The sequence below is a fragment of the Pleurodeles waltl genome, chromosome 7, assembly GCF_031143425.1.
Source record: "Pleurodeles waltl isolate 20211129_DDA chromosome 7, aPleWal1.hap1.20221129, whole genome shotgun sequence".
Taxonomy (NCBI): Eukaryota; Metazoa; Chordata; class Amphibia; order Caudata; family Salamandridae; genus Pleurodeles; species Pleurodeles waltl.
The window spans coordinates 676,775,081-676,800,928 of NC_090446.1; the positions used below are offsets into that span (position 1 = coordinate 676,775,081).

At 45.8% G+C, this 25,848-nt stretch overlaps 1 protein-coding gene across 3 annotated transcripts in view; it reads right to left on the bottom strand.

Moving 5' to 3' along the window:
* The window catches only part of RBM27 (RNA binding motif protein 27), a 622,061-nt gene that overhangs the window by 358,993 nt on the left and 237,220 nt on the right, over window positions 1–25,848 (bottom strand). For all 3 annotated transcript variants that reach the window (XM_069244680.1, XM_069244679.1, XM_069244678.1), the window contains exon 9: window positions 2,689–2,823. In XM_069244680.1, coding sequence (XP_069100781.1) covers window positions 2,689–2,823 — 135 coding nt within the window. The remainder of the gene's footprint in view (window positions 1–2,688; window positions 2,824–25,848) is intronic.

Genomic DNA, 25,848 nt, shown 5'->3' on the forward strand with positions numbered 1-25,848 from the left:
CACCAAGCCCTCTAAAGTGGGGTGCTGGGTAAGGAATCTGGTATCCCCAAGAGCAGGGTGATGGTGGCGAGCAATTGTTCTGTGCAGAGGAGCCCCTGTGCAGAACCTGGTCCAGGCCCCTCGTAGGATATCCGTCACACTGGCTCCAGGAAACACATTGAGGCATGGAGCTGACCTTCACACAGCTCCGCTGCAGAAAGAGGCCTGGAGTGCTGACACTCCTGCACCAGGTCCAGTCATTTGGAATGGTGCTGAGAAGTGAAAGACCTCTTCAACTTTGTAGACTTTCTTACTTACCCAACAATCAGGATGGAGATTACGACCATGGGAGCAACTCCACAAGTGATCCCACGACAGGGACCTGGATTGTTGCAGGGTCAACCAACTTCGGGTTATGAGGATTTTGAGGGACCATTTTCTCAGCACCTTCAGATTCATGGCGCATCAATCCATGAGTTGGAGTTGTGGTCAGGCTCCAGACAACATAGGCAAATCAAATGCAGGTCTGTCAAAGACATCTGCCTATGACAAGTACCATATGATTTGAACCTATTGGGCTTCTCGGGGGACATCCCTCACACACAAAGAGATGGAAATCTCAAAAAGACCTTGACAAAAGTTGAGAAAAAAGTCAGTCAAAAACATTGGGGGTAGCTCTTTCTGAATCTACACTGACTGAATCGGAAAGAAAAGAACCAATGTCAGCACACATCACTTATGGCGCTGAGCCGAACAACATGACATACTAGCAAGCAGGGGTACTGGTCCAAAATTTGCAGATCAAGTCGGACGCCTGGGGAAAACCTCAAAGTACGGAATCTGCAGCTAAAAGTCTATCAGACGTGTACTCTGAACTAAACAAGTAAACCCCATTGCTTGATGGTCATTTTAGGGGCAAGCGCAGCATTAGAAATATTGAAAAGACAACCACTGCAGACCTGTCAGATGCATCGACCTGAACAAAGTTTTAGGCAAGAAGAGTAAGAGGTAAACATCTTAAATATATAAACCTCTTTCGACACAAACGGTTTGACATGAGCTAGGGTCTTGCATGTTTGTAATAACCACCTGTGTCATCAGTAGCATTCATAATATTCCCTTAATGCTTTTAAGTGCTGCAGCTAGACTAGAGGTGTAGCCTTTTTCTACAGGTGTATTTTTCGACAGTGTAGCTATTAAAATATAGAGGGAGAAGTACTTCTTTATTAGTTTTATGATACTGTAGACTGGTTCACACTATCATAGCACTGCACCCTTTAATGACAATGCACGTCTAGAATATGTAGCACTCACTAGGATTATACACCCAGGTATGAGGAAGGTAGTCTCCTCCTTGTACTCGCAGGTCATGCAGGTCCATGATATTGCAGTTTCTAAGGCCAGTATACACTAGAAGGGGGCTTGGAAGTAACAGTGACAGACAGGGCCATTGACTCCCATAATGTGGAAAACAAGCAGTCGCATATCTTATTGCAACGCCAAATTCCTAAAAAGCCACCTCAAGCCAGCAAAGCTGTGAGCAGGGAGTGTCATCGGTTTCCTGATGCAGTAGTAGACCAGGGTGTTTTCTGTCTTAATTATTTCCCCAAGCAGGACTCAGCACTGGAAGAAAGGCCATCAACAATGAGAAAATTGCCTTCAGCTTCCACATGTTTAGGTGCAGGGATCCATCCAGTTTGTCCCACTGATAAATGGGGCAAGTCAGATATACCCCAGCACATAATTTAATGGAGTTAATCTCTCACCTGGTGGAAGCTGCTCCGGACCTCTAATCAGTATTGCTCTGTGCTGACTAAAAAACATACACATCTCAAGCACATTAAGAAAATATCTGACTTTCTATAAGTCACTTTACCAAAAAAGGCCATTAACAAAATGAAACACTAGGAGAGAGGATTTTTTTTTTTTTTTAAAGAAAGATGTGCTGTAGGGTGTAGACAAAATAAAAACTTGATAATGACCAACAAAGACCCCAACAATAAGCCAAGAGAAGTTGATCAAGTGTGCTGCAGTCTTTACGATTAGATAGGAAAAAAAAAAAGGTTCACAGGCAGAGTATGAAGTCATAAGGCTACATTTTCAAAACCACCAAAATTGACACTTGCCATAAAAGAGCAAAAAACATTACATTTATTAAAAATGTAAAATGAGAACAAATGTGAAAACAGCACTCCGGGGCAGGGTTCAGGAATATGTTTCTATGACAGGGTTTCCTTAATGAGAAATGAAAGGTAAAAGAAAAATGTCAGTCTATTTTCCTCAGGATGGAGCTATATCCGCTAATATTGTGAGGACTAAAAAAAGAATGGCACCAATGCATTTATGATCTACAACATACAAGAAAAGCAACACAACTCGGGGCAATATGTGTTAGTTTCTCTTCTGGACAGGGGCCGATCTTAGTCCACCCCCCCCCCCCCCCAACTGCTATAATTATGCACATGAGGTTTTGACGAAGCACTGTAAGAACATACCTGTGCAACAGTGAAAAAGGTTGGGTTTTAGACAACGAATTTAAACTACTATATGTTTATATGGTTCATGGGATTATAATACATTCAACAAATTTGAATTGAAGGCAGTTTGATTTTCCAAAATGAGACAAAGGTAAAAGATTGCAGGATTAAAAGGTTGTATTCACACATACGCTGTCATATTAGAGAAACAATAGCTAAAACCTTTACTTACTTTCGGATGCTGTATACAGCAGATTCGGAGGTAAGGGAGGAGGTAGTCTTGCTCCCACTGGTGCGTGACTGGGCACTGTAGCTGTTCTAGGATGTTCACGGTTATTTATTAAATTTGACTGAGTTAATGGCAACACTGTGAAAATACCACAAAAGACGAAATTTAATAAAGCTGCTGAATGGTGTGTAAAACTCATTACTATAGTTACTTCTAAATTTAATTTGCAAATTCAGAGAAAACATTTTGAAAGACATTCGCATCACAGTGATTACAAAACTGCTTATTACTGCCACTACTTTCTGGCAATCCTATTTTTCCATCACAGGGGTTAGCTCTGTTTTAATTCACAGAAGAATATCATTGCACTTGGCTGGGAAACCAGAACACTTTTTTCCCAATGTGCCAAGCTGTGAAATGAAAAATAGACTCACTTGTAAGTCAACAGTTTTTCATATGAAGATACATCTTACCTTCATCTAGTTCTCACAAAATCCTAACAGTTGAAATTAATCTAACTATAGGTGAACAGCGAAGAGCACAGGCCACTTTTAGTCGTAGTTTAAAACATAATATTTCAGCTAGCATTCAATAACGTTGAGTATCCATTTATTTAATAACATGTGAAAAATCGTTTAACAGAAATAACTAGACAGAAACATTTACTTTAAAAGTTTCAGCCCCCTACATCACATTAGAAAAATGCTGGCTCACTCCTTTCAAAACGACTTACGCTTGTGGATGTTTAAAGGTATTCATTAATGCTTAGTTCTCTGTAAGTCCTGCAACTGTATCTCAATGGGGGTGCGGTCTGGACTTTGAAGTGGCCCTCCTAAAAATCTATTTTTTATTTTTTTCAGAAATTTAGTCAAGGGATATAATGGTGTTTTGGATCATGGGCATTTTGCATGATGCACTTCGAGCAAAGCTTTCACTGATAGACATTTGGTTTTATATTTCCCTCTAGAATGAGCTGGTATAGGGAGGAATTCATGACAGACTAAGATATGGCATCCTTGCTCTAAGCTGCAAAACAGGACCAAATGATCAAACCATCACCATGCTTGGCACATGATAGGAGGTTATTCTGTTGACAGTGTGCGTTTAATTTTAAAGAATTGTTTAATTTTTTAACAGAAAATGTTCGCCCATTTCAGTGATGTATTGTCAGATGCATATACTGTTGCAGAAGTACTCTGGGTCATCTAGGAGCTGTTGGTAGGGTGGGCGCCAACCGCCAAAGATGGCAGACGTCTAACTGCAGTGCTCCTGATCCAGGCCCGCTTGCTTAACATTATCCAACTCTCGAGGGGCCATCTGCTCAGCTGGAGCATGCTGTGAGCAACACCATGACGGGCGGCTGCCGGTGGCGCTAACCAGAGACAGCTGGAGCCCCATGCAGGATGTCTGGGTGATCCTGGGTGCGACGGATGCAAGGAGCAAGATAGGCCACGCTTTGTGGTGAGTCGGGCCTCCCTACTTTGGCAATCTCTGGTAGCTGTCCGCCCTTCTAGTCTGTGGTGGCAGTAGCAGCACGGCCATGGAGGGGATACCGTGGAAGGTTCAGAGACATGCATTGGCCTGTCCTGACCGGGGCCATGCTGCCAGTCCTGACTGAGGTGCATCTCCGTGGTGCTTCGGAGGGCTCAGCGATGTGACCTGCCTGGGGCTGCTGTTGGGCCATTGGGTGCTGAAAGCGACAGTGGTGGCTCAGGGCAGTCCCGGGAGGACTGGTGACTTCTCCTGTGTCGGGGCTCTTTGGCTGGGGCCCCGGAGGTCGTTGTTGCTGACGAACAAGCCCTGGATTGTCCGGGGATGAACCTGGAGACTGTGCGGCGGTGCAATCCTGCTCAACTCAGGCCACCATTTCACCCATAAAAGGTGGACCTACTTAAGGCATTGCCTACTGGTAAGGAATCATAGTACAATGGCAGACTTTGCTTGGCATACTCTGGCCGTGGCTCCCCCTCTGCTTGTTGCATGGCTGGTGTTTCCTGGGGGCATAGAGTTGTCAGCCTCCCCTGATTCACCCAACACCCCCACCCACCGCAAGCTGACGGACCTCTCAGGCGCTGAAGTGTGCCATGCCCGCTTGAAATTTCATAACACCTAGAGGTGCGGGGTCTGCATGGATCTAAAGCTCGCTCCTGCCTGGAATATATACCTGCCACACCCCTGAACCAGGGCCTCACCAACTCTGCTCCCTTGAAGCTGTGCAGTCATGGGTTGTACGAAGGAGAAACACAGGTTCACGGCCCGCAGTCCACACGTTCAGAGAGTTCCCTGGTATCCACATCTGGAGACCACATACCACCCATGTTCACTGATCCCCCAAGAATCAACTTGATGTTATCTTGAAAGAAATCCAAGCATCATGATCTGTAATAGAGCAATGACTGGGGTCCATTACTCCTGAGCTCAGCCTCCTTAAGGATGAACATGGAAAGGTGGTGGACAAGGTGAAGGCCACTGAGGTGGACATTGCTACTCTCATCCCAGGGCAGAAGGACAGCTATCAAATAGGTGGAAATCCTACAGGAGAGAGTGGAGGATGCGAAGGGGAGGTCACGCCACAACAACATCTGCTTAACTTAACAACCGGAGGGCTCGGCGGGGCGAGACACCAAGCAATAAGGGGAAACCTGGTTGAGGAGCATGGTGTTGTCTAGCCTCAGACTGGTTTATGGTGGAGAGGGCACACCGAGTTCCATCAAAGAGGCCTCTGCCGGGAGCACCGCCCCAGTCAGTGGTGGCTTGGATACTGAATTACAGCTCTCCTGTGCAAGGCACAGAAGGCAGATCCTATCATCGTTGACAATAGTAGAGTATCTCTCTATCTGGACTACACACAGTGCAGAAACGGAGAGCCTCCTTTCAAAATATAAAGCAAGACTCCATGTGGCGGATACTCTTTTCTGGCATGCAGGTGGCAGGGCTGGACTGGTTTGACGAGGCCTTCCTTCACTTGAGTCGCCAGGAATCCTCCCACTATTTGCAACCCAAGAGACCGTGTCTGTCGTGAGAGGAACAGCGATCCTTGCACCGTCCACCTCAGGGAGGTACTTGACCCACACCTATGCAGGCTCTGGAGAGCCAGAGAGCAGCAATTAAATTGGCGTATTCCATGCAACGAGCCCGTTCTCACCCTCCCATTGTCGTTTCCTCTGTGGATAGTACTGTTGCTTCACACTCGGATGGAAGCATCACCTTGTTCCCATCTATTAAGCCCCAGAACCTATAATCCAGGAGGAGCTAACACCTAACCATCACTGAGAGGTGCTGAAATGGGCTGTGCACCGACTGGCGATAACCACCTGCTCCCGCTACTACTAGGATGGACAAACAGCTACTCTGGACCTTGACCAATTATCGTTTATGTTATGTGCCAAAGCATTCTTGCTAGGGTCTGTCCTGGTCATGAAACATTGCTGCGAACTATGAATAGATGGCCCCTCCATTGGTCTCCCTAGGCCTAACCTTCCTAGGGCAAAGATTGTAACCGTACTGGGCATATCCTGTGACAGAATGCACCCCCCATATTATGGACATGTGGTCGACACTTAACCCCAGGCTAGTTGTCTTTCCCTATATCTTCTACAGGCATTCAATACACTACACTGGGGCTACATGTTTGGCGTTTTTTTAGCGCTTTGGACTCCCCCAGCCTATATACGTTGGGTGCGGGTACTTTATGCACCTCCCATGGTGAGGCACGCATTGGACAATGTATATCGGGCTCAGACCCCAGGTACTAGACGGGGCAGTCTACTTTCTCCCTTGTTTTTTGTATTAGCACTGGAACCCACGGCCCAACGCCTCCGGCAGTGTGCTGAGAGCTGGGGTTTCGCGATAGGAACTACAGCCCATTTAATTTCCTTATATGCTGATGACATTGTTTTATATGCAAACGACATGGGGCAGAAACTGACGGAGGCAGGCCAGATATTTATTAACTTTTCGTCCTCATCTGGACTTGAAATAAACTGTAGTAAATCAATCGCATACTTGTTCAGGAGGGCCAATATTGGGAACACCATCTTATTTGGCAACAAGACTTTGCAAGTCGCATCTGACACTTTCAGATATCTAGAAATGGAAAATGTCACTTACCCAGTGTACATCTGTTCGTGGCATGAGACACTGCAGATTCACATGCTGTGCATTATCCTGCCATCTAGTGTTGGGCTCGGAGTGTTACAAGTTGTTTTTCTTTGAAGAAGTCTTTTCGAGTCACAAGACCGAGTGACTCCTCCCTTTCGGTTCCACTGCGCATGGGTGTCGACTCCATCTTAGATTGTTTTCCCCGCAGAGGGTGAGGTAGGAGTTGTGAGTATACTATAGAGTATAGAGGTGACCATGCAATGGAGTAGTTATGTATGTACTTAATGTGTATCAAAAGAATATTTACATATTTACAATTTTCATTCAACTAAGAACGGCTACAGGCTACCGGGGAGGTGGGAGGGTGCATGTGAATCTGCAGAGTCTCATGCCACGAACAGATGTACACTGGGTAAGTGACATTTTCAGTTCGGTGGCATGTGTAGCTGCAGATACACATGCTGTGCACAGACTAACAAGCAGTAATCTCCCCAAAAAGCGGTGGTTTAGCCTGTAGGAGTTGAAGTTGTCTGAAATAATGTTCTTAATACAGCCTGTCCTACTGTGGCTTGTTGCGTTGCCAACACATCTACACAGTAATGCTTAGTAAATGTATGAGGCATAGACCAGGTGGCTGCCTTACAAATTTCTGTCATAGGTATATTTCCAAGAAAAGCCATAGTGGCGCCTTTTTTCCTAGTGGAATGTGCTCTTGGTGTAATAGGTAATTCTGTTTTTGCTTTAATATAGCAAGTTTGAATACATTTAACTATCCATCTGGCGATGCCTTGTTTGGATATAGGATTACCTGCATGAGGTTTTTGGAAGGCTACAAACAATTGTTTTGTTTTACGAAATTGTTTTGTTCTGTCAATGTAATGCATTAGTGCTCTTTTTATGTCTAATGTATGTAAGGCTCTTTCGGCTACTGAGTCTGGTTGCGGAAAGAAGACTGGGAGTTCCACAGTTTGGTTTAGGTGGAATGGTGATATGACCTTTGGTAAGAATTTTGGATTTGTACGGAGAACCACTTTATGTTTATGTATTTGTATAAAGGGTTCCTGAATAGTAAATGCTTGTATCTCACTTACTCTTCTAAGTGATGTGATAGCTATTAGAAAGGCTACTTTCCTAGTCAGATATTGCATTTCACAAGAATGCATGGGTTCAAATGGTGGGCCCATGAGTCGTGTTAATACAATATTAAGGTTCCACGAAGGTACTGGTGGTGTCCTTGGGGGTATGATTCTTTTTAGTCCCTCCATAAATGCTTTAATGACTGGGATTCTAAAAAGTGATGTTGTATGTGTAATCTGCAGATAGGCAGAGATTGCAGTGAGATGGATTTTAATGGAAGAGAATGCTAGATTAGACCTTTGTAAGTGTAATAAGTAGCTTACAATGTCCTTTGTGGAGGCATGGAGTGGTTGAATTTGATTAGTGTGGCAGTAGCAAACAAATCTTTTCCATTTGTTTGCGTACAATGTCTTGTTGTAGGTTTTCTCGCTTGTTTAATGACCGCCATACACTCTTGTGTAAGATTTAAATGTCCGAATTCCAAGACTTCAGGAGCCAGATTGCTGGATTGAGCGATGCTGGATTTGGGTGTCTGATCTGTTGCTTGTGTTGTGTTAACAGATCTGGAATGTTTGGTAATTTGATGTGGGGTACTACTGATAAGTCCAACAGTGTTGTGTACCACGGTTGGCGAGCCCAGGTTGGTGCTATGAGTATTAGTTTGAGTTTGTTTTGACTTAGTTTGTTGACCAGATAAGGAATGAGTGGGAGAGGGGGAAAAGCATAAGCAAATATCCCTGAGCAACTGATCCATAGTGCATTGCACTTGGATTGAGGAGGTGGGTACCTGGACGCGAAGTTTTGGCATTTTGCGTTTTCTTTTGTTGCCAATAGGTCTATGTTTGGTGTTCCCTAGCGGAGGAAGTGTTCCTGTAGGATAATTTCCCATTCGTGACTTTGCTGGTGATCTCGACTGAGATTGTCGGCTAACTGATTCTGAAAGCCTGGTATGTATTGTGCTATCAGGCGAACGTGATTGTGAATTGCCCAATGCCAAATCTTTTGTGCTAAGAGACACAGTTGTGACAAGTGTGTCTCCCCCTTGTTTGTTGAGATAATACATTGTTGTCATGGTGTCTGTTTTGACAAGGATGTGTTTGTGGGCTACCAGTGGTTGAAATGCTTTTAATGCTAGAAACACCACTAGCAGTTCCAAATGATTTATGTGAAGTTGTTTTTGTTGATTGTCCCATTGACCCTGTATGCTGTGCTTGTTGAGGTGTGCTCCCCACCCCATCATGGAGACATCTGTTGTGATAACAGCTTGAGGCACTGGGTCTTGGAATGGCCGCCCTTTGTTTAAATTTATAGGGTTCCACCATTGAAGCGAGAAGTGTGTTTGGCGGTCTATCAACACTAGATCTTGAAGTTGACCCTGTGCTTGTGTCCATTGTTTTGCTAGGCACTGTTGTAAGGGCCTCGTGTAATCTTGCATTTGGGATGATGGCTATGCATGAAGACATCATGCCTAGAAGTTTCATTACAAACCTTACTGGGTAGCGTTGGTTTGACTGTATGCTTGATGTTACATTTTGGAACGCTTGGACCCTTTGTGGACTTGGAGTGGCAACTGCTCTTTGTGTGTTGTTCCCAAGTATTGTTGTATTTAGGATGGTTGCAGATTTGATTTCTGGTAATTTATAGAGAACCCTAGTTTGTGTAGAGTTTCTATGACGTATTGCGTATGAAGAAGACACTGTTGTTGAGTGTTGCTTTTTATTAGCCAGTCGTCTAAATATGGGAATACGTGCATGTGCAGTCTCCTTATGTGAGCAGCTACTACTGCTAGGCATTTTGTGAATAACCTTGGGGCTGTTGTTATCCCGAACGGTAGCACTTTGAATTGATAGTGTACGCCATGCATTACACACCTTAAGTATTTTCTGTGGGAAGGATGGATGGGTATGTGGAAATACGCATCCTTGAGATCCAATGTTGACATGCATTCCTATTTTTTTTAGTAAGGGAACCAAGTCTTGGTGTTACCATGTGGAAGTGGTCTGATTTGATGAAGAGATTCAGTGTTCTGAGATTTAAGATAGGTCTTAATGATTTGTCCTTTTTTGGAATAAGGAAATATAATGAGTAGACGCCTGTTCCTTTCTGATAATCGGGTACTAGTTCTATTGCTTGTTTTTGTAATAGTGCTTGGACCTCTATTTGTAATAGGTCTAAGTGTTGTTTGGACAAATTGTGTGTTCTTGGTGGCACATCTGGCGGGAATTTTGTGAATTCTATGCAATAACCATGTTGGATAATTGATAGGACCCATGAGTCTGTGGTAATGTGTGTCCAGTTTTGAAAATATGCGGTTAGCCTCCCCCCACTGGTGATAAGTGTTGGGGTTTTGTGACATTGAAGTCACTGTTTGGTCTGGCTTGGTTTGGTTGCTTGGAACTTTCCCCTTCCTCTTGGGAATTGTCCTCTATAGGAACCACGAAACCCTCCCCTTTGATATTGTGCCTGATAGGTGGGTCTGGTTTGAGAGGTGGAAGGCTCTGATGTTTGCTGTTGAAAACCTCCTCTAAATTGTGGTTTCCTAAAGGTGCCTCTGACTTGTGGGGAATAGAGCGCGCCCATGGCTTTGGCCGTGTCCGTGTCTTTTTTCAACTTCTCAATTGCTGTGTCAACTTCCAGTCCAAACAACTGTTCCTGATTAAATGGCATGTTCAACACCGCTTGTTGGATCTCTGGCTTGAATCCAGAACTTCTTAACCACGCATGCCTGCGAATGGTTACCGCCGCGTTGACCGTTCGTGCTGCTGTGTCTGCAGAGTCTAGTGCGGACCTTATCTGGTTGCTAGATATGGCCTGTCCTTCTTCCACGACCTGTTGAGCACGTTTCTGATGTTCCTTGGGCAAGTGCTGTATGATGTGTTGCATCTCGTCCCAGTGTGCCCTGTCGTAGCGAGCAAGTAGGGCTTGCGAATTAGCAATCCGCCATTGATTGGCTGCTTGTGCTGCCACTCGTTTGCCTGCAGCGTCAAACTTTCTGCTCTCTTTGTCAGGCGGTGAAGCATCTCCTGACGATTGTGAGTTTGCTCTCTTTCTTGCTGCTCCTACAACCACTGAGTCCGGTGTAAGTTGTTGTGTTATGAACACAGGATCTGTTGGGGGAGGCTTGTACTTCTTCTCAACCCTAGGCGTGATAGCCCTTCCCTTAACTGGCTCCTGGAATACTTGTTTTGCTTGTTTGAGCATACCTGGGAGCAGTGGCAGACTCGGATAGGAAGCGTGGGTGGATGCTAAGGTGTTAAACCGGAAATCATCCTTTATTGGCTCTGAGTGCATTGCTACGTTGTGGAACATAGCTGCCCTGGATAGTACCCGCTTATATGAAGTACTGTCTTCTGGAGGTGATGGCTTTGTTGGATAACAATCCAGACTGTTATCCGATACAGGTGCATCATTTAAGTCCCATGCATCAGCATCATCCTGTGTCATCCCTGTATGTGTGGGTGACTGCATTGGAGGTGTTCCCACTGGTGACAGTTGTGGTGAGTGCGGTGGGGACGGTTGTGGTGAAAACCTTGGTGGTGGGGATTTGTCTCTAACCACCTTTGCCTTAGTCTGCATTTCTGTCTCCTGAAATGCAAGTTTCCTTTTAGATTTGATTGGAGGTAAAGTTTGTATTTTTCCAGTCTCTTTCTGGATATGTAACCTCCTTTGTGTATGGTCCGGTTCTTCCATACTTAATTCCTGCTCAAATCTATGTCTTTCCTTCATTTGGCTGGAAAGTCCTTGCTCTTCTGTGTAAGAGCTTCTTTTCGGCTCCGAAGCCGCTTTTTTTGGTACCGAGGTTTCAGATATAGTCTTTTTCTGTTCCGAAGATATTTTTCTCACTTTGGGTGAGTCGAACTCTGTGTCGAGATCGTTCGGTGCCGGAATCTCAACCGGAGTCTGAAGTCTTCGGCAAATCCCTGGCCTTTTTCGGTGCCGATGTTTGGTCACCTTCTTTTCGATGGGTTAAGCCATGGCCTGTTGGCGGTGGCGTCCCCTTGGCCTTAATTATCTTTGTGAGAGTTTTGGTTGGGGCAGGTTTACTCACTGTTCGCTGCACCGTCAAGGTTCGGTCACTTTCGGATTCGTCAGAGTCCGATCCCTGGATGGAAATGCTTTCCTCCTCTCCGACGTCGAGTTTCTCTCTCGGTGTCGACACCATTTGCAGTCCTCTTCCTCGTCGACCTCTTAGGGTCTTTTTCGATCGAAACGCTCGACAAGCCTCGCAAATATCCTCCCTGTGTTCAGGTGATAAACACAGATTACAAACCAGGTGCTGGTCTGTATAAGGATACTTTGAATGACACAAGACAGAAGCGGAAGGGGGTCCGGTCCATTAGTCTTCGATGACGGGTGTGGTCAGGCCGACCAGGCCTCGGTGAAGAACGGAAGCCCCCGAAGGGCCGCCGGAGAGCTCTTGATGTCGGTGCCAATGCAATAACACTAACCCGGTACCGAACGATAACAATACCGTCGAATTTTCGATAATTTAGCTAACTTTCCCGATTCGAAATACGGAGCGAAGAGGAACACGTCCAAACCCGATGGCGGAAAGAAAACAATCTAAGATGGAGTCGACGCCCATGCGCAATGGAGCCGAAAGGGAGGAGTCACTCGGTCTCGTGACTCGAAAAGACTTCTTCGAAGAAAAACAACTTGTAACACTCCAAGCCCAACACTAGATGGCAGGATAATGCATAGCATGTGTATCTGCAGCTACACATGCCACCGAACACATATATACAGGACCCCGCCTTGGATCTCCTGGATGGAAACTTACAGAGAGCGATCACTTCACTCAGATCACAGATCCACTTTTGGCTCTCCCTACCGTTATCCATTGCTGGCCAGCTGGCACTCGCCAAGATGGTAATGTTGCCACGCATATTGTACTACTTTGTAAACCTGCCAATAATGGTTCCACCTACTTATTTTATGGGTGATGGTAGACAACGGGTAGGTTTAGCGAAATGGCAGATGGCAGCAGATGAAGCGGGAATGGGAGCACCAGATTTTAAGGCTTACTGCATAGCAGGGCAGCTGCAGTAGCTAGCATATTGGTTGGCTGGATGAAACTTACAGGAAATAGAATATACGCAATCCATGTTATGTAGGGGTTTGCCCGGGGTCTCGCCCCCCCCCCAAGACAATCTGCTGCTCCTGTTGCATGTGGCCCTCCAATACTGGAAGATAACTGAGTTATACCTCTGCTGTGGTGCCTTACTCAACAAATATACCACTACTGAGGCTTCCTACAAACGTTGGGATCCTGACACAAACTAGGATACAATTGTAGGCACAAGAAGGGGATAGCGATTGGATCGCTTTTCCAGGATCAAACTTTGTTCACTCTTAATGACTTTGCCCATGAACACAACTTGCACAACTCACTGTTTCTATTACATGCTAATATATCGCATTATATCAAACGTTATTAAGCACCAGAAGGAACTGAACCCTCAACACACAAATGTATTCAGGAAGCCTATGCCATGGGGCTCGGGAAGAATTTAATCAGATGGCTCAATAAAGGTCTCTTTTGCACAGCTGTCACCACCCTTGATGCCCATGAGGATCAAATGGGAGGGAGGCATAGTAAAGGACTCTCTAGATAAATAATGGGCCTCCATACTGGCATACCCTAAGAGTATCACCAAACTTCAGATTTAAATTTATACAATACTCAGTACTGCACAGAGCATATCTTACGCCACACAGATTACACATTTTATACACAACAGCATCACCGGCATTCCCTAGGTGCAACATAGATGAAGCAACATTATTTCATATGCTTTGGAATTGCTCTAGTATAATCCCTTACTGGTCCCACATTGGAACAATACTCGCAGAGTTAACACAGAGATGAATGGCGAACAGCAGAATTCTGGCGTTTAGGACTTTTCCCACATACTAAGAGAAGAAAGGTGACCTCACGATTTGATGATCTAACCTTAATACTAGCGAAGCGCTTACTAAGCGCTGGAAAGCCACCACGGCACCTTCAATTGTACAGTGGATGGCAGAAGCGGGGAGTGGGGCCTAGCTGAAAGTACAGCACTTTGCAGGGAACAATACAGAGGTCTACAGAGACACCCAATAGCGTTAGAATGGGACCCTTTTTGGAATCCTTTAAAACAGTCACTGATAGCAAGACGGAGACTGGGTAATGCTAGTTCTGCTGCGGGCCTCATGAGATCAAGCTCTTCTGCTGCGCTCCTGACATTGACATTAACATGGCGGGAGCAGGAGAGTAGGCCTCTCATGGTCCTCATGAGCCGCTAATTAAGGGTGGATGCTTGAGGCCAATTTGTATTAGAGCTACCCAGTAACCGGTTGCTACTCTGCATGTTACAGGGATTGGAGATTACAACCGCAATACAATTAGCATAGAGAGTAGATGTCAAGTTAGAGGCGAGTAGGAGGGAAATTTAGTGTTGGTTTTGTTGCTAATCATAAGAAGTCTTGAGACACCTGTACTATGCTCTTTCTGTTTGATAAAGTCTTGGCTTACCCTTGAATAATATAACTTTGTAATACGCGATAGCTTGGGCATAGGTATTAAGACATATGTTGTTTGCTAACGAGCTGTAATTATGTGTAACATTATGAGACTCATTTATGTTATAACAACAATGCAATAAAATGTGTTTAAAAAAAATAATAATCTAGGGGCTGTTTTGCAAACCTAAGCTGTGCAGCAATTATTTTTGGGAGAAGGTTTTCACCTGTTTACACTTGTGGTGAATTCACTGGTAGAGAGGTAACAGTCTTGAACTGTATCCATTCATAAATAATCTTTTTTCATGTGGAATGAAGCACTTCACATTGTCTGAAAATTGATTTCTAACCCTAGCCAGACTGATAATCAGGAACAATTTTGTTTTCTGTGACCATCAAAGTTATCTTTTCACAAAGAAATGATTTATTACCACAAAGCCAAATTCTGTAGACCAGACTGTCAGTTTCTGATTCTACTTTCAGGTGGTAGCATTTCCTAATGGTCATGTGCACAGGTCTAGCAGCACCACAATCAAACCTCCTTCTTAAATGATATGGAAACATTGAGGATGTACTCTAATAAAGCTGTTATGCCAAGAGTCTGCTTCTATACCTGCTTGCTCGTGGGGCTCCATATAGTGTTTAAGCAGACATGGAGCCACTGCTGCACAGAATGGAGTCCGCAGTTTTTAAAAAGAAAATTAAGGCGCTTTTCTGAAAATCGTGCTGCGATTTAAATACACTGGCAGAAAGGCCCGACCTGCAAGAATGGAATATGGGTCTGTGCACACACTGAGTAATAGCCTCGGGCAGAGGAGGGCAGGCCCAGCGCCCCCAAGATCAAAGGGCATAAACCTCCGTCACCCCCTTTAATGCAACCCACTGGACCACTGGTCCTCATTACATAAGCATGATCAATAAACAGTTCTCCTTTGAGATCCAAAAATACTGACCTTGTGCCCTTCCTTATAGTGTTCCCAGAACATCATTATTCTGTTCCATAGATAATGCATACACCCAGGATGAGGCAGAGAAGGAATTAATCCTATGGGATGACCACCTAGCAGAAGTGGTGAGCGCCTCAGCTCAGAAAGCTGTCACACAGGCTCAGGCTTTCTGGAGACGCTACTGGAGCTGGTAGCTAACCACTTAGAATACCTCCCATGGAGGGAAGATCTATTAGAACCATCTGGGTCCAGAGAACCTCCAAGGCCTCGTCAGACAGCTTTTAAAGTGAAATCAAAGCACTCAAAGGAATTAAACGCCATGAAGGACACATCTAACTGCCTCAAAGCTTTTCTTGACCAGTGACCCCCATGTTTCCTTTTTAGGGTCTTCTTTCAAATGACATCTCCAGTTACCCAGGGACTTCAGATAATCTTCTCTCCACATCAGACAAACCTATATCCCAGGCTAGGACCTTGTCGCCCCAAGTCAGCCTCTCCGGATTCCTCCTTCCTGATTAAGGCCAAAAGGAAAACCTTGCCTCACAGTCAGACATGTTGGAGCCTGAGGATTATCTATCATCCCCAAAGGACAAATTAGCAGCACACCTCCACAAACCTCTAGACAAGGAGGCCCACAACAGACTGCAGAAGGAATACCCATGCCACACTCTCCAACAGAAGAGATCCGTCACTTGCAAAATCGAAGATTAAAATGGTTACCTTCCTAGCCAAATTCCGTAAAGATTCAATTCAAGGGCAATGACTGCTTATGACACTTCTGCCAGGACAAGGTGCTTCATATGGTTGGGCCATTAACAAAGATATAAGAGCTGGTAGAGGAAGACAAACAATCTGGGCTACTCATTTTCATGGACACCTTGTATGCTGAGCACAATGTGCTATCACTGTGTTAGGCAACTGAGTTGGTTTCCACTGACCACCACAGGTCACTCCTCATTAAAGTGGGAACCAAACTAGTTCACCTGGGTTCATTGAAAGCAGTGGCACTAGGGGGGTGGGTCTCTTCGTGGAACGATTTAAAAATCACTAGGCAAATTCGTCTCAACCTTCACCTCCCTAGACAAGGACCTGGCCTCAATTAAAACAATTGTTGCAACTAAGTTTTTCCCAGGGATCGGAGGAAGCAGATGGGTGCTCATTCAGCCACTCGTTCAAACACTCTCACCAGTGAGGACACAACTCCAAATGAGGCCAACTGCAAGAATACACAAAATGTAGGTTTCTTCCCCTCCAGGGGTGCCGAGAGATCATGAGGTAAAAGAGGCCTGACAAACGCAGGAGGATATTCCAGTAAGTCAGTCTACCTCACCTACAGCAAAAGTGGGGGCAGGCTGGTAAAGGTCTTCTGGAATTAGGAACAGTTGACATCAGGCACTTGGGTTGTGCAAACCATCAGGGGATCCCACATTGAGTTTTATGGTTCACCCTAACAATCTGTCACTCCACGTCCCCTTTTCTTCTCAGAAGAAAAATCTCTTTTAGTCCAAGACATTAAAGAACTGGAAACAAAGGAGGCCATTATAAAATCGTACCTGCATTTGTCAGCAATCTTTCGCATAGAAAAGAGACAAGGGCCTCCATCCAGTTAAACAGGTGATAGTTTAACGAGTGGCTTGTTAACTGCCACTTCAAGAAGGAGGGAATCCATCTCCTCAGAAATCCTGTATCCGGAGGACAGCTTCACGAAGGTCTTGAAGCTGCCTATAGAATTTCAAAGGGCAGAAGGAGTGTGCCTCATCGTCTAACTGGAAGATATTCGTGCCATGGATCAATCACAAACTGGACTAAAGAACTAGCTCATCAGGACAATCTCACTTCTTAAGAACCTGGGGTTCAATATCAACAGAGAGAAGTCAATTACAGTTCCATCCGAGTCTATCACCTTCCTAGGATTTTTAGGATTCATGACAGGGTAGCTCAAGGCCATCCAAGGGCTTCCCATGAAGCAAATGGGCAGATCACAAAGTCAGACGCCAGCAACTTGGGCTGGGGTGCCCAGTGAAGAGAGTCATTCAGGAGGGAAGTGGTCAAGTCCATTGCAAATCAACTGTCCGGAGCTCCTAGTGGGATCCTTCACAATCAAATATTAGACAAGCGAGTGAGTGAGTGCAATGCTACATCCTGCTCAAGATGGATAACTCTGGAGTGAAAGATTAAATCACCTGACAGAAAAACGATTGAAAAGGCTCACTGAAATATTTGAAGAGGTTTGGCAATCTTGCTCCAAGAGGCATATAGCGGTGAATGGCAGAATACCTCCCTGGAACAGTGTACGCAGTGGCAGACAGGAACTAAAACACATAGAAGGTGATGAGAAGGAATGCTTGCACCAAGTCTAACCAAAGGCTATGATTCCGTGTAGCATTCCAACCTAGCATTCATTTGTCCATCATGCCATCTAAGTTTGGAACCAGCGATATGCAAATCAGTTTTGACCATGCTCCAATATGAACAGTCCAGCTTAAACAGTCAGGCCACTGGGTAGTGAAATGGCAAGCATTGCTCAGATCACCTTTTGTGTGTTTCATGTACCACTCTAAGTTGCAAGCATATGTCCAGATGTCCAGATGTGGGTCCCATTATCACTGTGCCATGGAAGCAAGCTACATCCAAATGAAGAGCCCCATCGGGGCTAAACTGGTCTTAAGTTCCTTGTGTGTCAGTTCAAGGAGGACCTGGCCTGGTAGTTTGGACTGGACTATTCCTACTGGAGGCAGGGCCAAGACTGATCTGCATTTGGGTGGATCCAAATTGAGGTAGCATTGCTGGCAAAACAACAGTAGGCCGGAATGTGTGTTTGATGGACTGGAACTCAAGACCGCTTCAGGGCTTGAACCATGGAAACTGTACCCTTCAGCTTTCTACAGCCTGAACAAGGAGTGCGGCCTATCCTTAGTAGACCTATTTATGTTCCACCTGGATTATGAGATCAACAGGTCTTTCCAATCAATCCAGGAGACAGCAACAGATGTATTCCTGCAAGACTGGAGTTAGCAACTGGTATATAACTTTCCCCCACTTAGTTACGATCACAAGGACCTTGGTGCAGGTATGATGCCTAAACGGAAATGTGTAGACTGTCACCACCACCTGGAAGTCTGAAGTGTGGTATCAAGTTCTTTTGGATCTTTCTTGGGATTCTCCAATCTGTCTCCCAAGCACCATCTCATTCTGGATGTTCTCCCACACCAACCTGTGATGTAGGATTAAAGGGCCACTGAACAATATTAGAATTATTACACCAGGTTAGAAAGCTCATCCAGAAGCCTTGGAGAACAAAACCAAAGATTACAGATCTGGATCATGTGGGGTCTAACATTGTCCACATACTGAATACCCGATTTTCCAGTAAACCTGGCTCTGCTGGGAGTGGTTTACAGTTCAGAAAACACATTTATTTTTGCCATTTCAGGGAGATATCTCCCTATCAACGGTTCTCAGGTAGGAGTACTGTAGCTTTTCCTCTATTGGCTTGCAAATAGGTTCCTAAGGTGAAAATAACTTTCTGGTAGGTTTAGACTCTTGTAGAAGAACAAGTTACTTACCATCAGTAACATAATCTGGTAGAGACTACCTAGCTGCAGACCCCTTACTTTAGAATAATCCACAGGCATCAGACTGGATCCGTAAGTTTTTGAGTAGTGCATGCCTGCGTACTGGTAAGTGGAGTTGTTCCACTCCACATCGTCGGTGTCGAATTGACGTGCAGTCCCTATATAGGCATCAGACCGGCGTGCTGACGTCAGTTGCTTTTGTAACTTTTTACACCAGTGTAGGAAAGTACCATCTTGCCTGGCATGTTACCCCCATTTTACACTGTATATATGTTGTTTTAGTTGTATGTGTCACTGGGACCCTGGTAACCCAGGGCCACAGTGCTCATAAGTGTGCCTGAATGTGTTACCTGTGTAGTGACTAACTGTCTCACTGAGGCTCTGCTAATCAGAACCTCAGTGGTTATGCGCTCTCATTTCTTTCCAAATTGTCACTAACAGGCTAGTGACCATTTTTACCAATTTACATTGGCTTACTGGAACACCCTTATAATTCCCTAGTATATGGTACTGGGGTACCCAGGGTATTGGGGTTCCAGGAGATCCCTATGGGCTGCAGCATTTCTTTTGCCACCCATAGGGAGCTCTGACAATTCTTACACAGGCCTGCCACTGCAGCCTGAGTGAAATAACGTCCACGTTATTTCACAGCCATTTTACACTGCACTTAAGTAACTTATAAGTGACCTATATGTCTAACCTTTACCTGGTAAAGGTTAGGTGCAAAGTTACTTAGTGTGAGGGCACCCTGGCACTAGCCAAGGTGCCCCCACATTGTTCAGAGCCAATTCCCTGAACTTTGTGAGTGCGGGGACACCATTACACACGTGCACTACATATAGGTCACTACCTATATGTAGCTTCACAATGGTAACTCCGAATATGGCCATGTAACATGTCTATGATCATGGAATTGCCCCCTCTATGCCATCCTGGCATAGTTGGCACAATCCCATGATCCCAGTGGTCTGTAGCACAGACCCTGGTACTGCCAAACTGTCCTTCCTGGGGTTTCACTGCAGCTGCTGCCAACCCCTCAGACAGGCATCTGCCCTCCTGGGGTCCAGCCAGGCCTGGCCCAGGATGGCAGAACAAAGAACTTCCTCTGAGAGAGGGTGTGACACCCTCTCCCTTTGGAAAATGGTGTGAAGGCAGGGGAGAAGTAGCCTCCCCCAGCCTCTGGAAATGCTTTGTTGGGCACAGATGTGCCCAATTCTGCATAAGCCAGTCTACACCGGTTCAGGGGACCCCTTAGCCCTGCTCTGGCGCGAAACTGGGCAAAGGAAAGGGGAGTGACCACTCCCCTGACCTGCACCTCCCCTGGGAGGTGTCCAGAGCTCCTCCAGTGTGCTCCAGACCTCTGCCATCTTGGAAACAGAGGTGCTGCTGGCACACTGGACTGCTCTAAGTGGCCAGTGCCACCAGGTGACGTCAGAGACTCCTTCTGATAGGCTCCTTCAGGTGTTAGTAGCCTATCCTCTCTCCTAAGTAGCCAAACCCTCTTTTCTGGCTATTTAGGGTCTCTGTCTCTGGGGAAACTTTAGATAACGAATGCAAGAGCTCATCCGAGTTCCTCTGCATCTCTCTCTTCACCTTCTGCCAAGGAATCGACTGCTGACCGCGCTGGAAGCCTGCAAACCTGCAACCTAGTAGCAAAGACGACTACTGCAACTCTGTAACGCTGATCCTGCCGCCTTCTCGACTGTTTTCCTGCTTGTGCATGCTGTGGGGGTAGTCTGCCTCCTCTCTGCACCAGAAGCTCCGAAGAAATCTCCCGTGGGTCGACGGAATCTTCCCCCTGCAACCGCAGGCACCAAAAAGCTGCATTACCGGTCCCTTGGGTCTCCTCTCAGCACGACGAGCGAGGTCCCTCGAATCCAGCGACTCTGTCCAAGTGACCCCCACAGTCCAGTGACTCTTCAGTCCAAGTTTGGTGGAGGTAAGTCCTTGCCTCACCTCGCTGGGCTGCATTGCTGGGAACCGCGACTTTTGCAGCTACTCCGGCCCCTGTGCACTTCCGGCGGAAATCCTTTGTGCACAGCCAAGCCTGGGTCCACGGCACTCTAACCTGCATTGCACGACGTTCTAAGTTGGTCTCCGGCGACGTGGGACTCCTTTGTGCGACTTCGGGTGAGCACCGTTTCACGCATCCTCGTAGGGCCTGTTTCTGGCACTTCTCCGGGTGCTACCTGCTGCTGAGAGGGCTCCTTGTCTTGCTCGGCGTCCCCTCTCTCTCCTGGTCCAATTTGCTACCTCCTGGTCCCTCCAGGGCCACAGCAGCGTCCAAAAACGCTAACCGCACGATTTGCAGCTAGCAAGGCTTGTTGGCGTTCTTTCGGCGGGAAAACACTTCTGCACGACTCTCCACGGCGAGAGGGATCCGTCCACCAAAGGGGAAGTCTCTAGCCCTTTTCGTTCCTGCAGAAACCGCAGCTTCTTCTGTCCAGTAGAAGCTTCTTTGCACCCGCAGCTGGCATTTCCTGGGCATCTGCCCATCTCCGACTTGCTTGTGACTTTTGGACTTGGTCCCCTTGTTCCACAGGTACCCTAGATTGGAAATCCACAGTTGTTGCATTGTTGGTTGGTGTCTTTCCTGCATTATTCCTCTAACACAACTTCTTTGTCCTTAGGGGAACTTTAGTGCACTTTGCACTCACTTTTCAGGGTCTTGGGGAGGGTTATTTTCCTAACTCTCACTATTTTCTAATAGTCCCAGCGACCCTCTACAAGGTCACATAGGTTTGGGGTCCCTTAGTGGTTCGCATTCCACTTTTGGAGTATATGGTTTGTGTTGCCCCTATCCCTATGTTTCCCCATTGCATCCTATTGTAACTATACATTGTTTGCACTGTTTTCTAAGACTATACTGCATATTTTTGCTATTGTGTATATATATATCTTGTGTATATTTTCTATCCTCTCACTGAGGGTACACTCTAAGATACTTTGGCATATTGTCATAAAAATAAAGTACCTTTATTTTTAGTATAACTGTGTATTGTGTTTTCTTATGATATTGTGCATATGACACTAAGTGGTACTGTAGTAGCTTCACACGTCTCCTAGTTCAGCCTAAGCTGCTCTGCTAAGCTACCATTATCTATCAGCCTAAGCTGCTAGACACCCTATACACTAATAAGGGATAACTGGGCCTGGTGCAAGGTGCAAGTACCCCTTGGTACTCACTACAAGCCAGTCCAGCCTCCTACAACCAGGGACGCTAAGCCACAATGAGAACTGACCACTGGTGTCAAAAACTAAGGTCTTGAAAAGGGTGTCCCTTATACTGCAATCACTCCCAGAGCAGGGAGGGTCGGTAAGGAATCTGCAGCTAGGAAAAAATCTCTATCAGAGGAACAAGTTAATTACTTGTGTTAAAGCCTTGTCTAATAGAGACTTCTAGCCACACATTTTTTCTCTTACAATAGATACCCAAGCAATGCCTCCACGAAGGAACGGGTGAGGTGCCAGTCATGATGGACTAGACTGTTCAGTGTTTGGTGAACATGTGCAAAGATGTCCATGTTGCTGCCTGACATGCCCATAACAGGAATTTCATGGGCTATTGCTGTGGAATGAGCACGCAAACCTTCAGGGGGTTGCTTCTTGGCCAGTGTGTAGCAGATCTTGATGCAGAGCTCTATCCATCTTGAAATGATCAGTTTCTGCACACCCTCACTTTCTTAGCTCCTAAGGACCCCACAAAGTGAATTGTTCACCCAGTACTGTTTTGTGAACAAAACTCTTTGTGGGTGCAGAAGGTGGAGTCTCTCCTCTTTGGGGAGGTTAAGGTGGGAGGGGCGGAGGGGGAAAGGTAGGAAGGGAGATACTCCAGCCTACATGGAAGGGAGTCACAAACTTTGGAAGGAAGCAGGCACCGGTCGAGGAGACCAGCTTGTCCGGGTAGAAGGTGGTGTACACAGGGTGCACAGATAGTGCGCCTTCAGTTCGCTGACCCTCATGGTCTATTTTATGGCCATAAGAAAGTCAGTTTTGATGATCAAGAGTTTAGGAGGGCAATTGTGCAGCGGTTCAAAGAAGGTGAGAACACGATTTAGATCCCACTGGGGCATTATGAATTGCCTGGGGTGAAACATGTGCTTCAAACGTTTAAGAAACTTAGCCACAACAGGTCACTTATAGAAGGTTGGTCTGGTTAAAAAAAATGCTGAAACGGCTGATAGACACTTTTAACTATGCCCAGAACATAGCCCTCCTGGGACACAAATGGAGCAAAGAGCAGAACCTTAGAGAGAGAGGTGCAGAAAAAGGGTCAATATTGTGGGAATCACACCATGCCCCAAACCTGTCCCAATGGCAGCTGTATACCAACTTGGTAGAGCGATGCTGGCTACCAGAATAACATCAAAGACTTAAGAAGTCAGGTAGAAAGTTGTCAACTGTCACCACTCAATCCCCACGCACGAAAGTAAAGGGTGTTCAGGTGCAGATATGGATAAGTTACTTACCTGTAAATCCTAGTTCTCTTCCAGGGGTATCCTCATCAAAGTCATAAACATTGAATATTCCCGCCCTTGTGCGGGGACTCCGGAGCATATATAAAATATATACACATTATACATGTGTAACAAACAGTCATGCAGGCCATCATGTTAAAAACAGGCTAAAATGCTTTATTTCTATGAAGTTTTTTTTTTTCTTTTTTTTTTAAATACTACAATAGAGCATAAATAAGTACCCAAGCTCCTAAAACTAGGCTTGGGGAAGTAAGCAGTAGCAAACTCTAGTGAAAAAATAGAGAAAACTGCATTGAAAAACAATGAAGCATTCTTAGCCAATAGGCTGCATGTAGGTTAACACAGGAGAACCATAAAAACTTTGGCACTGTGCCTTTAAGACCCTGAGCACCTCCAGTATCCCACCATGCCTCAGGGGTGAAGGAAAGGTGACAGTTGGTTCACAGTTAGGTCAGTTCTTTTTACGGTGACAATTTGTATAATTGAATCAAAATACTGTCTGTCCTGCACTTCCAGTAGACGTGTGTCCGGGGAGGAGGGTGGGTTGTTTATGACTTTGATGAGGATACCCCTGGAAGAGAACTAGGATTTACAGGTAAGTAACTTATCCTTCTCTTCCAGGGGATCCTCATCAATAGTCATAAACATTGAATAGATTAGCAAGCCCATCCCTAAACCCAGCGGACTGTCCGATAGAAGTGCAGGAATAGACATGTCTTACGCAAATAAATTCCTTAGAGAGGCCTGCCCCACTTGGGCATCCGCTCTTGCATCTGAGTCTAAACAATAATGTCTTGTAAAAGTATGGACAGACTTCCATGTAGCAGCCTTACAAATCTCAGATATAGGAACATTGTTAAGGAGAGCAGCTGTAGCCGCTTTTCCCCTTGTGGAATGCGCTCTAGGCCGCGCTAGCAATTGTCTATTAGCTAGCTGGTAAGTATTAACAATACAAGAGACTATCCATCTTGATATTGTTCGCTTAGATGCTGCTTCTCCTGTCCTTAAATGACCATAGTTCACAAACAAGCGGTTAGAGTTTCTAATCGATTTTGTCTTGTCCAGATAAAATTTCAGCACTCTTTTCAAGTCTAATGAGTGCAATGCTTTCTCAGCCGGAGTTTCCGGATTGGGAAAGAACGTCGGTAAAGTTATGGTCTGATTAATATGGAATTCTGACACCACCTTCGGAAGGAAAGATGGGTGAGTTCGCAGAACTACTCTATTGTCATGAAAAACCGTGTACGGTTCTTTTGCAGACAAGGCCTGGATCTCACTGACCCTCCTCGCTGAAGTAATGGCCACCAGAAAAGCCGTTTTCCACGTAAGGTGTTGTAAGGAGGCCTTATGGATAGGCTCGAAAGGAGGGCCCATAAGTTTTGCTAGGACTATGTTCAGTTCCCACGGAGGAGAAGGCCTCCGAATTGGCGGAAAAACTTTCTTCAAACCTTCTAAGAAATCCTTGACTACAGGTTTCGTAAAGAAGGATTCCTGAGAAGGTGACTTGTGATAGGCAGTAATAGCAGACAAATGTACCTTAATAGATGATACCTGCAGACCGGATTTCGCTAGGTGAAGCAAATAGGACAGTATGACGTCCTCCTGCGCCCGTATGGGATTATGGCCTTGCTGACAGCACCATATGTAGAATCTCTTCCACTTAAAAGCGTAGGAACGCCGCGTGGAAGGCCGTTTGGACTCTTTCAAGATGTTCATGCACTCCTGCGAGAGTCCTAGGTGCCCATACTGCAGGAATTCAGGAGCCATGCTGTTAAGCTCAGAGAGGGTAGGTTGGGATGCAGAATCCTGCCCTCCATTCTGCTCAGAAGATCCGGTCTGCACGGCAGCCTCCTGTGAGGTTTTTCCGACAGGTTGAGGAGATCCGTGTACCAGAATTGTCGAGGCCATTGTGGCGCTATAAGAATCATTCTGGTCCTGGATCCGTAAAGTTTGCTGATCACTGCCGGAATGAGGGGAATCGGAGGAAAAGTGTAAAGAAATGTCCCTGACCAGTCGATCAACAGGGCATTCCCTCGAGATCCTGGACGGTAGAACCTGGATGCGAAGTCTGGGCATTTCCTGTTTACATCGTCTGCGAAGAGGTCCAGTTGAGGCCGACCCCATTGCGCGAAGATGTATTCTGCGACTTCGTCGTGCAGGACCCAATCGTGAACGTCCTCCAGGTGTCTGCTTAGAAAGTCTGCTTCTACGTTCTGCTGACCTGGCAGGTGAACTGCTGTGATTGACATTCCTCTGGCCAGGAGCCAATGCCATATCGCTTGGGACTCTCGTGAAAGGGGTAGGGATCTCGTTCCCCCTTGTTTGTTCAAGTAATACATCGTGGTTGTATTGTCCGTCTGTATCAATAGAGTTTTCCCCTGAATTAGCGGTGTGAAAGACTTGAGAGCCAGATGGACCGCTCTGAGTTCTAGCAGATTGATGTGGTACTGCTTCTCCTTGTCTGACCACAGACCCTGCGCTTGA